At 48.7% G+C, this 12,203-nt stretch overlaps 1 protein-coding gene across 1 annotated transcript in view; it reads right to left on the reverse strand.

Annotated features, from left to right (window-relative positions):
- LOC107114128 (tripartite motif-containing protein 7-like) overlaps window positions 1-9,159 on the reverse strand; it is a 16,055-nt gene extending 6,896 nt beyond the window's left edge. Inside the window, exons 1-6 of the mRNA XM_015415567.1 lie at window positions 8,666-9,159; window positions 8,443-8,456; window positions 8,162-8,326; window positions 5,896-5,991; window positions 3,416-3,646; window positions 1,882-1,904 (exon numbers count right to left, since the gene is read on the reverse strand). Of these exons, the coding sequence (XP_015271053.1) occupies window positions 1,882-1,904; window positions 3,416-3,646; window positions 5,896-5,991; window positions 8,162-8,326; window positions 8,443-8,456; window positions 8,666-9,062 (926 nt within the window). The 5' untranslated portion in view covers window positions 9,063-9,159. The remainder of the gene's footprint in view (window positions 1-1,881; window positions 1,905-3,415; window positions 3,647-5,895; window positions 5,992-8,161; window positions 8,327-8,442; window positions 8,457-8,665) is intronic.
- Between the last annotated feature and the right edge of the window lie 3,044 nt (window positions 9,160-12,203).

A 12,203-nucleotide genomic window follows, 5' to 3' on the forward strand; every position in this document is an offset into this window, starting at 1 on the left:
AGTCAGTGTTTTCTGATGGGCAACTGTCAGAAAAGTACTTCTACATGGAGGAGATTGGATTAATACCCGTCCTTCACTACCCGAAGGAGTTTCACAGCCGCTTACAATCCCTTTCCCTTCCCACAACAGACACCCTATGAGGTAGGTAAGAGGGACTCCATTGTCTTAAATATATTAAAACAGCTCTGAGGGAGAATTTAGATTCTCAGTCAGGAAAACTACGGAACAGCCTTATACAGACAAAGGATACTGGAGAAGGATTTGGCAGAAGGTCTGGGTAGTTAGAGACAACTCCCATACGAGCCAAATAGCAAAAGGAGTTATTGCTTCTTAGGGACAAGGAGAACAACTTCCTGCCAGTGAAAGGGGTTGAGAAGAGAACCCTGGTCTGTGATAAAGGGGAGTGGCTTAGACACCTCAGGAGTTGGTGAAAAGCTGTAATATCTAAAGGAAAACCTAGAATTCTGAAGGAAGAAATCAAGCAACTTTAAGCAAATGCTGTCCTCAAGAAGAAACATTAATAAGGTTAGTGCTGAAATATACTAAACAAAGTATCTCTCAAAGAATTAGAAAACCTTGAAACAAAACTACAAAAACACTCTCTTGAGTGTTCTAAGAATTCAATTCTGTATATATATTAGAAAGTTTTTACCTCAGCAATGTCAAAACCTTGACTACCCCTATTATATATATTCTCTGCCTGTTCAATAAAATATTATTTCTGTTTTGAAAGTTACTTTGCCTCAAGTGCCATTTCATAATAAGAGTTTATAAAACAGGACAGCTCCTATCTTTCCCTCAAGTTCCTGTACTGGTCTAAAGCCTAAACCAATATATAAACAAAGGGTTGGTCAGTTTCAAGTTTATATCAATAGAGACGATATACACGCTACCGTAAAGCAACTCAGACACTGAGGGGAACGGAAGTTTTGGTAGGAAAAAATCTGCCAGACAGTTGGGGAGATGTGGGGGTCCACCATAATGGCATTCTTAATCTGTCCTAAATCCCATCCTGGACTGTCCTGCCACCTCATAGGAGGGAAGCAGGAGCTCCTTTGCATATTAGGCCACACACCCCTAGTGTAGCCAATCCTCCAAGTGCTTACAGTAGCACCAGTAAGAAGAGCCCTGTAAGCTCTTGGAGGATTGGCTACAGTAGGGGTGTGTGGCCTAATATGCAAAGGAGCTCCTGCTACCAGTAGAGCCCTGGGAGGGATAAAGTGGAGGCAGAAACGACAGAAGATGGGGAAACAGGGGAGGGTGCCAGCCACGATGGAAAACCATTGCTGTCCTCAACCGAGGCCCTCAGCCGAGAACATCTCTACCTTACAGGCCCTGCAGAATTGCATTAGGTCCCGCAGGGCCCTGGCGTTATTTGGCAGAGGGTTACACCAGTTCGGAGCCAGGACCAAGAAGGCCCTGGCTCTGGTTGAGGATAGCCAGATATCTTTGGGGCAAGGGATCACCAGTAAATTGTTCTTGGCAGAGTGTACCAGAGGAGGTGGCCCCAAAGATACACATTAGTGCTCCCATGCTCTCCACTGTCAGGTCTCAGTACTTGGCCCTCAGCATCTGGTTTGGGCCCCATGCGCAGTGACTCAGGCTGGCAGGTTGAAATCAGGACAATGCTGAAGGTTCTATGTGTGCCTGCATAGGCAAGCTGTTGCACATGTAAATGGGAGGCGATAATCTGACAGCAGCTGCTCAACCACACTTTATATTTCGCCGCACAAAGGGAGTGTCCATTTTCCCCCCTGGGCTGTAAATACCCCATCACTTCACAGCTATATACATGCTAATCAAAACCAAACTCCCAGAATTTTCACATCCTCTCTAGACCCTGTCCAGTTCCATGAAAGGAGACGAGTGGGGTCTACTTACCTCTGCAAAGTGGTTCTGACATCCTGGAGGGAAAAGAGAGAAAGAGGAGGGAGCTCAGTGCTTTCTATAGGACACACTATGGAGACCCCGCCCTGACCTGGATAGCCCAGGCTAGCCTGATCTCGTCAGCTCCGGGAAGCTAAGCAAGGCCGGCCCTGGTAGTCTTTGGATGGGAGACCAACAAGGAAGTCCAGGGTCACTATGCAGAGGCGGGTAATGGCAAACCACCTCTGAACGTCCCTTGCCTTGAAAATCCTGTGGGGTCACCATAACACAGCTGCAACTTGACGGCCAAACCCCCCCCAAAACAAAAATGAAGATCCCAGCACACAGATTCACAGCCACTGAGTGAGTGGAGGGTTTTGCCTCTAGTGACATGAGCCAGGATATGGTGATGGGACTGGATAACTGAGTTGCAAAAAGGGACAACTCTAGTAGAGGCATCGGGGCCCTCTAGCCCTGTTGAGACACTGCTCTTCTGCAACCTGCTAGAAGAGATTTTATCACTGTGGCCCCACATAGCACATAGTGTACCCCCCACCATTGTCCTCCAATACTCATCCTTGTGGCACCGGCAAAAACATGGACAATGTAATACTGCACTAGCAGAGATACTCTAGCCTTGAATGGCAAGCAATGCAAAAGCTGGGGCACCACCAGCTGCCCCCCAGACACCCCTCTTGCTCAGTAGTCCACAATCACCACATACAAGTTTCTTTAAAATAATTAGAGGGACAACACAGACAACACTGGAATGCAATATTTAGGAACAGCATGGTCTTGATTCTCTAAATGAGCAAGTTACATCGACTCAGGGCCTTCTGGGCTAGTTTAGCAGTTTTTCACAAGGGAACTTTGTCCCTCGTCCAGACAAACCAGGCAGTTTACAGGCTTTGCCTGATCTGCTTCTTACTTAAGTTCTTCACACATCGACACAGATGAAAGTGCCTTATACTAAAACAGACCATTGGTCCATCTAGGTCAGTATTGTCTACTCAGACTGGCAGTGGCTCTCCGGGGTCTCAGGTCTCATATCCCTTCCTGCCTGGTCTTTTAACTGGAGGTGCTGGAGATTGAACCTGGGACCTTCGATGTGCCAAGCACTGAGCCACAGCCCTTCCTTTTCATTTCTCCAGCAGTGTTCCCTCTAAGCTGAGTTAGTGTGAGCTAGCTCACAGTTTTTTTAGCCTCTGGCTCACACATTTTTGTCTTAGCTCAGGAAGGATGACTTTAGAGCAAATTAATTTATGCAGTACCCAAATCACTTGCTCACAACTTTAATGCCAGTAGCTCATAAAGTAGAATTTTTGCTCACAAGACTCCACAGCTTAGAGGGAACATTGTTCTCCAGATAGCTTCTCACTTTGCAAGATGCAGCCAGTAAGCGTGACTGGAAAAGGAAAGGACATTTCTGCATGCGACCGACCAGGAGAGCAACACAATCTGGACTCCTCCATTTCTCCTTGACGATGAAGTAGGCACAGAAACGAGTGGAGACAGAGGGGAACTTGGCCTGTTTCTGCCACACTCTTACCTGCAGGAGTTCACTGGGCGGCTGCTGAATCTTCTCCTTCACCTCCTGGATGAGGCTTTCGAGAGAGGAGAGTTCTCGGGAGAGTCTGGCCAGGTGCTCATCCCTTTCTCTCGCAATCTCTTTCTCCATCTCCTCCACATGGGCCAGCAGATGTTTCTCTTGTATTTCCAAAAACTGGCGTAGCTGCCTGAACTCAGACACTGTCCTTTGCTTGTCTCCTTTTGTTTGCTTCTGCGACAAGCAGATGGAAAGCATGACTGGTATCAAATGCAAAGAGCAATCCTAAGAGGTCTACTCAGATGTAACTCCCATTTTATTCAATGGGAATTACTCCCAGGGAAGTGTTCCTAAGGTTGCCCTGACAGCCTATCATTGCAAGCATGAAGGATTTAAGTCATGGAACTCCTACAGCAAGGACGTTTCTGACTTCTCAGAGATCACATCAACCATCAGCACAAAAACCAGTTTCTGAAAGAGTCACACGGGTCTTTCCTCACAGCCAGAATATTTCTGAATCTGAGTCACATTCCTTCCTCCTTGAGTGTTTTCTCTCTCTTCCCACCCCCTTTGCAAAATGCAGCCATGGAGAATTAAAATGGGAGACCCAGTTTTTCTCCACTAAGATGACTCTCTGCCCACTGCCCTATCTTCTCCAACAGGGGAAAATACGTGGGCTTGGATCCCATAAAAATTTACCCATCCCAGAGCACCACCCATGGCAGAAAGCCTCCTGGGAGATTCAACTGATGGTGACCCCAAAGTGACTCCAGAGGCACCTTAGACACCAGCAAGATTTTCACAGCTCCCTTCATTAGAGACGGCGTAGCTGATGAAGGGTGCTTTGACTCACAAAGGCTGATGCCCCGAAAATCTTGTTGGTCCAGAAGGCGCTACTAGACTCGAATCTAGCGGTTCTGTTGGAGACCAACACGGCTACCCTCTGAAACTATCTGGGAATGGGAGTTTTAGATCTGGAAGGAAAACTAGGACTACAGTAAACGCAAGAAACCATCAAGTGGTTCACCAAAAGACTAAAGGCTGTGTTTAATTGGGTGTCAGGAGAGCTGTTTCTTTATTATTTAGAGTGAAGATTAACACTAAAGAACTTCTGTCACCAAATCAGCTGGCTTTGGATGCCTGGTCTCTTGGACGCTGACCGGACATGCACAGAATCCGATTTAACATTCACAGCCAGGGGAGATAATCTTGGGAAAATGGGATTTGATTTGATACAGTTGACCATCATGAACAGAACAAACCCATCCATGTACTAAACAAGGTAATTACACATTTCAGCAACATCTTTAATTATATGACCATTTTCTGCTGGAAATCCACTGTGCAATCCTAAATAGAGTTATACTCTTTCTATGTCTGTTGAAGTCAATGAGCTGAGAAGGGTGTCACTCTGTTTAGGACTGCACTGCAAGTTGTTCTAAATGACATGTTTGTTTGTTTTTTGGGTTTTTTATAAATTTATTTCATTTTCAATCGAATGTATATATTTGCCAACATTGTTATACATTACTTTATATAAAATTCATTTCTCCTTCTTATACATAATATAACAGTATAACTTTCCATATTTTCGAGTCTAATCCATCTTCTTTATCTTCAGCCAATCATATATTATTTTCCATCTCTTCCAAAATATCTCCTCTGGTTTGTTTTGTAGTGATATATTTAACTTATCCATTTCTGCAACTTCCAATATCTTATATTTAAGTTCCTTTACTGTAGGGATGACCTTGGATTTCCATCTTTTCGCAATAAGTATTCTAGCCGCTGTTAATATGTATACACTTATATAAGTGAGATCCTTTATATTGTCTGGTAGTATGTTAAGTAGATAGGCTTCAGGTGTTAATGGAACATTAATTTTTAAAATATCTAGAAAAATCTTATGAATTTCCCCCCCAAAAAACGTGAATTGTATCACATTTCCACCATATGTGAAGATAAGATCCTACATTTCTTTTACATCTCCAACAAATATTGGAAGATCTAGGGTAGCATTTTGCTATTCTAGTAGAAAGGTAAGGCTTCCTATGCAGTAAAACCAACACCATTAAGTACGGCATACCGGAAGCTAGAGGGGGGGGAGAGAGAGGGAGAGGGGGGCTACTTCCTTTGTGCTATGTGCCCACTTCCATTTTCTCTTAGCAGCAAGCTTACGAAGCAGGAGACAAACAGTTTCCAAACACCCCTGTGAAATTGTTAGCTTTTTATTGCATTATGGTGTCATCGAACAGCCCAGGAAAGAATTATTTATTTGATCAAGTATTGGCCGGGGGGCGGGATGGGGGGGAAGCTTACCTGCTGCTGCTGCTTCCTCCTCCCCCTGCTCTGCGTGGAGCTCCCCTGCCGCCCCCCTGCCTCTTGTTTTATCTAAATGACACATGTTTGGAGAAGCAGGGCAGCCTCGTGGCTTTTCTATTTTTCCAAAAATTGGTCCACTTTCCAGAGGCAGTGACACTTACCAGCAGGTCTTGGCTTTCCTTTACTACATCTGATTTAAATGCCAGAATTTTTGTTCTCTCCTTCTTCAAAACCTCCAGGAAGCTACAGATGTTACCCTGAGTAAAGACAAAGATCAGGAGTTTGTGTGCACATGGGTGGGGGCAGGGTGCCTTAGGCTCAGAGCTGTCTTCCTTTTCTCTAAATACGATAGATAAATATGGGGCTGGGGATCCCCCTCATGCCTTCCTTTCTACATCCTCCCCACCTTCCTGTGCCTCCTGCTCCCACTTGCAAGCCCTCCTACTGCCCATGCTCAGCTGCCTGCACGACCTTTCCTTGATAGCACTGTCCAGCGCATGCAACTGGGAGTGCTGCTGCTGTTGCTAGCAGGAGTGCCACCATTGTGCACTATCCACATGCCCTTCCTCAGTGAAGGTAGTTGGGAGCATGGGTACAGACAGGTGCCAGAGAAGACGGGTGGGTGTGGGTCAGTGAAAGTGGCCTGACCAGAAGTCCTGGGCCCTGGCAGCTGCCCCAACTGAGGGTATGCGGACCCCGGCCCGGTATAAATATCAAAACGTTGTGGGTCAAATTGGATAGAGTATAGTGGGTTCTGTATTGCACACAGTGCCAGGGAAGGGGATACAGATTAGGCCACAGAACTGAGGAGGGGGTTTACCTTTCCTTCCCAGTTTTACCAATTAACCCCCCCACACACACACTATTTGCAGAAGGGACATTCACGTATCAGAGAGGTATTTCATCCCTGACCTGGATAGCCCAGGCTAGCCTGATCATATCAGATCTCAGAAGCTAAGCAGGGTCGGACCTGGTTAGTATTTGGATGGGAGACCTTTGAGGAAGGCCACAGGCTCTACACAAAAGTGCAGGCAATAGCATGGGTACAGACAGGTGTCAGAGAAGATGGGTGGGTCCGAGTCAGTGAAAGTGGCCTGACCAGAAGTCCTGGGCCCTGGCAGCTGCCCCAACTGAGGGTATGCGGACCCCGGCCCGGTATAAATATCAAAACGTTGTGGGTCAAATTGGATAGAGTATAGTGGGTTCTGTATTGCACACAGTGCCAGGGAAGGGGATACAGATTAGGCCACAGAACTGAGGAGGGGGTTTACCTTTCCTTCCCAGTTTTACCAATTAACCCCCCCACACACACACTATTTGCAGAAGGGACATTCATGTATCAGAGAGGTATTTCATCCCTGACCTGGATAGCCCAGGCTAGCCTGATCATATCAGATCTCGGAAGCTAAGCAGGGTCGGACCTGTTTAGTATTTGGATGGGAGACCTTTGAGGAAGGCCAGAGGCTCTACACAAAGGTGCAGGCAATGGCAAACCACCTCTGAATGTCTCTTGCCTTGAAAACCCTATGGGGGTCACCATAAATCAGCGGTGATGACAGCAAAAGGAAAAAAGGATGTTTCCCTCTAGCACTTCACTGGAAACAGAGCTGTGCCAAGGGAGTGATTTTGTCAGCAAGCTGCCATGGTGTTGTATATTGTATTCTGCATGATGTACTCTTCTTGGTTCACCCCCCCTTAGGTGGCCTCTCCTGTAGGTGTTTACTTTCTGTACTAGCACCCTGCGGAACTGCTCAAGGTTGAACAGCTGGAGGTGGGAAGTAGTTATGGCTTGCTTGTTTTGTTTTGTATTCGAGGCCTGAGAACTGTAGTATGAACCGTTGTGTTCCCAGGGAATGGGCGCGAAGTCTTATCACACTCCCGCCAGCGGGAATTGGGATCGTTGGTCCCGTCTCGGTTCAAGTTCCTTTATTATGTTTCCTTTGGACTGTTGTAGTCATTACTAACAATGATTTTGTTCCTGATCTAATCATCTCTTCTAATAAATTCTATTTTGTTCATCAAACGTGGATTTACTTTGAATGAATTTGCCAAGGGAATGATTTAAGCTAGGAGAATCACATGGGGGAAGAGAGTAAAACTGCCAGTCAGTGACTCAGCTGCAACATCGGGTGGCTCAGTGGCCCAGTCTGCCCAGCCAAAAGTCAACACAGCCAGACTGGACGTGTGTGAGTTTCTCAACATCGCCCCTAGACCCAAGCGGCCCTAAGGAGGCAGGAGAGGAACAGCAGAGATGGGAGGGCGCAGGAGATAACCTACAAAGAGGGTTTTGACTCCCTATTTGGGCCCAGAGTCTGGGGATAGAACCCATGAGGAGTTTTCCCCACAGAGTGTCATATGGGAGACCCTGAGGAGAAGAACACACAGGCAGCTCTTCCCCACTCCCCCATCCACAGAGATCTCTCCTACCTGATACTCCTGGGCCGCCTCCTCCAGAGGAACCACCTCATGGAATCTGTGCTCCTTGGATCCATCGCAGTCCACACAAATGGGGGCCTCATCCTCTCTACAGAAGAGCTTCAAGGGCTTCTGGTGTTTCTCACAAACTCGTGCCTGTCCAGCTGCTGTGATTATCTGGTGCCAAAAAATAAAGCAATGTTGTTGGTTTCTTTTTACTTCCTGGTTTCTATTCCTTTGTGGTGCTTTTTAAATATACCACGGAAGGCAGTCCAAGCTAGTGCAAAGCTGACTAAACACCACAATCCTAATCAGAGTTACACCAAGGGTATAACTCTGTTTAGGACTGCACCGTTTATCCCAGTTTATAGTCAAGATGCTGGATCCTAAAATGAATGCAGTAATGGATTTATTAAAGCAGGTTAGAGAAGACTCTCTTACAGGAATAAATCTACAGAGTACATCCCAAGTAGAGTCTAAAGAGCATTTTCCTGTCCACAGGGGGTTCCTATTTACCTTGGTGATCTCGGTGCTCCTTGGACCTGTCGCAGACCACGCAGATGGGGGCTTTGTCGTCCTTGCAGAAGAGCTTTAGGGGCTCTTGGTGCTTCTCGCAGACTCTCCCCTTGCCTTCCACCCCCTTTCTTTCTGCCCCACATTCCCCATGAAATTTCTTGGCTATTTCGACAACATTTGCCAGCTGCCGATTTGGCCGGAGGTTCCTGGGCCAAGCGGTTTGTTTGCACACCGGGCAGGAAGCCTCTGCCACAGCCTCCCCCCAGCTGCGGGTCAGGCAGGCCCGGCAGAAATTGTGGCCGCACTCAGCGATGGTCACCGGGTCCTTGAAATAGTCCAGGCAGATGGAGCAGGAGGCTTCCTCGCAGAGATCTTTGACTGGACCCCCGGCCGCCATGGCTGTGTCAACATCCGGGAGACAGAGCGGCGGAGTTAGTTTCGTTTTCTCCGACCAATTGCGCAGCGCTGACTTTTTTGTCGCTCGTGTTTCCCTATTGCTTTCGGTCTCTCTCTCTCCCCCCCCCTTCCCACGTGTGTTTTGCTCCCTCTGGCACTACTAGAGATAGCAAAACACATGGGGGGAGGGACACGGGACCCTGAAGCAATAGGGACAAATCTTTCCTCGAACTGACTCACCGTCTCTACAGGCGTCAAATCAAACAGGCAGAATGAGTGGGGGGCAAATACTGGCTAAAAAGAAATCCACTTGTCGGGAGAATGTCCCGGATTCGCAGCTTGTTCTACGTGAAAGCCAGATATCAGCCGCTTTTTTTCTGCTGTCCCGCAAAGCTTGACTATCTGACTTCCTTCAAAGGACAAAGTTGGAGTCCAGCGGCACCTTAAAGGCCAACAAAGTTTAATTTTGGGTAGAAGCTGCGGTGGCTCAAGTGCTTAAGACGCTGAACTGCAGGCTGTGGAAGGTCGGTAGTTCAGCAGTTCGAGACCCAAGTGTGCCGCATGACGGAGTGAGCTCCCATCTCTGGCCCCAGCTCCTGCCAACCTAGCAGTTCGAAAGCAAGAAATTGCAAGTAGATAAATAGGGACCACTTCGGTGGGAAGGGAACTGCGTTCCGTGCGCCTTGGTGTTTAGTCATGCCGGCCACATGACCACAGAAACGTCTTCGGACAGCGCTGGCTCTTCGGCTTGGAAACGGAGTAGAGTCGGATTCGACTGGCTTTCGAGCAAGGGAACCTTTACTAGAAGCTTTTGTGGGCAAACTTTGTCGGTCTTTAAGGTGCCGCTGGACTCCAGCTGTGTTCCAACTCTTCACCCGGGGGTGGGGGTGGCATTCCCCGCTCGCCTCGTGATGGCCGGCCAGAAGTCTGGGCACAACACACTTCGGGGTCGTTGGCAAATCGGACGGAGTCCCAGGGTCCCAGACTGGTCTGTGAAGAAAGAAAATATGCTGTCTTCTTCCGTTTTACACAAAAATATTTTTCTTCTTAGTGAATCAATTTATAGCTAGCTAGCTAGCTATCTTATCTGTTTCGCCTTCTGTAGAAGCGGTGCAGTTTCCCCATGATGACGTCACTAGATAGATGAGCAGCGCCCCCTAGGGTCGGATTCGACTGGCTTCCGAGGACTCCAGCTGTGTTCCAACTCTTTTCACGTGGGGGGGTCGGGTGGCATTCCCTGCACGCCTAGTGATGGCCGGCCAGAAGTCTGGACACAACACTCCTCGGGGTCGTTGGCAGATCGGAGTCCCAGGGTCCCAGACTGGTCCTTGGCTTGATGAAAAATGCTCTCTTCTTCCTTTTTACATAAAAATATTTTTCTTCTTAGTGAATCAATTTATATCTATCTGTTTTGCCTTCTGTAGAAGCCGTGCAGTTTCCCCATGACGTTGATTTACACGTCACTAGGTAGATGAGCAGCGCCCCCTAGAGTCGGATTCGACTGGCTTCCGAGCAAGGGAAACCCTCACCTTTACCTTTAGAGAGCCTGAGGCACTTGGCGGGAAGGGAACTCCCGAGCCGAGCCTGCTTCGCCAACAGGGGAAAAAGAAACTCGAAGCTCTTTCCTTCCCGCGCTCGCTCGAGGCAGCCATGGCGGCGGCGGGGGGTCCCGTGCAGGAGCTCCGCGAGGCGCTCACCTGTCCCATCTGCCTGGAGCATTTCAGGGACCCGGTGAGCATCCCCGAGTGCGGCCACAACTTCTGCCGAGCCTGCCTGGCCTCGGAGCCTTCCCGCTGCCCCCAGTGCAGAGAAACAGTTCGGCAAAGGAGCCTCGTGCGAAATCGGCAGCTGGCAAATATGTTGGGGAGACTGAAGAAAATCAGCCTCGCCCTCCGGAGAGGAAACTGGGAAGCAGCCGAGGAGGGGGTTTGCGGGAGACACCAGGCGCCTCTGAACCTTTTCTGCCGAAATGAGGAGACCCTCCTCTGCTTCGCCTGCGAAAGACTGGAGGAGCACCAAGGCCATGAGGTGGTTCTTGCCCAGGAAGCTTCCCAGCAATACAAGGTAGGGAAGCTGTGCGAGTCCTGGTGTTGGCGTTGCCAATCGCCAGGTGGGGTCTGAAGGTCTCCAGGAAATTACAGTGGATCCCCGGAGTACAAAGATCGGTTTCCCTAGAGGAAATGCCTGCTTCAGAAGGTGCGCTCTGTGGCATTGTGCCCCACTGAGCTCCCTACCCTACCCAAACTCCATCCTCCCCACCCACTGGTCCCAAATCTCCAGGAATGTTCCAGCCCAGAGTTGTTGATGGGCAGAAGCTCTGAAATTCTGTTCAGAGGTTCTCTGTAGAGTGCCATTTAGAAAAATCTGTGTGGTGCAGTGGTTAAGAGTGGCGTACTCTAATCTGGAGAACTGGGTTTGATCCCCCCCCCCTCCACATAGAGCCAACTGGGTGGCCTTGGGCAAGCCGTAGTTCTGTCAGAGCTGTTCTCTCAAGAGCCGTTCTCTCAGAGCTCTCTCAGCCCCACCTGCCTCACAGGGTGTCTGTTGTGGGGAGAGGAAGGGAAAGCAATTGTAAGACTCCTTCAGGTAGAGAAAAGAAGAAGAGAAGAGTTTGGATTTATACCCCGCCCTTCACTACCCAAAGGAGTCTCAGAGCGGCTTACAAACTCCTTTCCCTTCCCCTCCCCACAACACACACCCTGTGAGGTAGGTGGGGCTGAGAGAGCTCTTGACAGAAACTGCTGTTTCTCAAGAACAGCTCTTATCAGAGCTACAGCTTGCCCAAGGTCATCCAGCCAGGTGCAAGTGGAGGAGTGGTGAATCAAACCCGGTTCTCCCAGATTAGAGTCCGCGCACTTAACCACTACACCAAAGTGGGGTAGAAAAGCCTACTTTGCTTCTTCTCTCCATAGAAATGGGCTTTTGAAAGCCACAAACGGACATATGTCAACACTGTCTGCCATGGCAATGCCACTGAACTCACTTGATTCTCTCCCCCCCCCAAGAAGCCCAAGCACACAGCCAAGGAGAGCGTGTAGCACCTCACGCAGAGGGTGCCACTCAAAGGTCATCAAGGTGCCAATTGGCACGCACTTCCCTGAGGGCCAGGTTCCCTCAGACAGAGGATTCCTGCAGACAGAGG

This window comes from Gekko japonicus, unplaced genomic scaffold (assembly GCF_001447785.1).
Source record: "Gekko japonicus isolate JY-2015 unplaced genomic scaffold, Gekko_japonicus_V1.1 scaffold2038, whole genome shotgun sequence".
Taxonomy (NCBI): Eukaryota; Metazoa; Chordata; class Lepidosauria; order Squamata; family Gekkonidae; genus Gekko; species Gekko japonicus.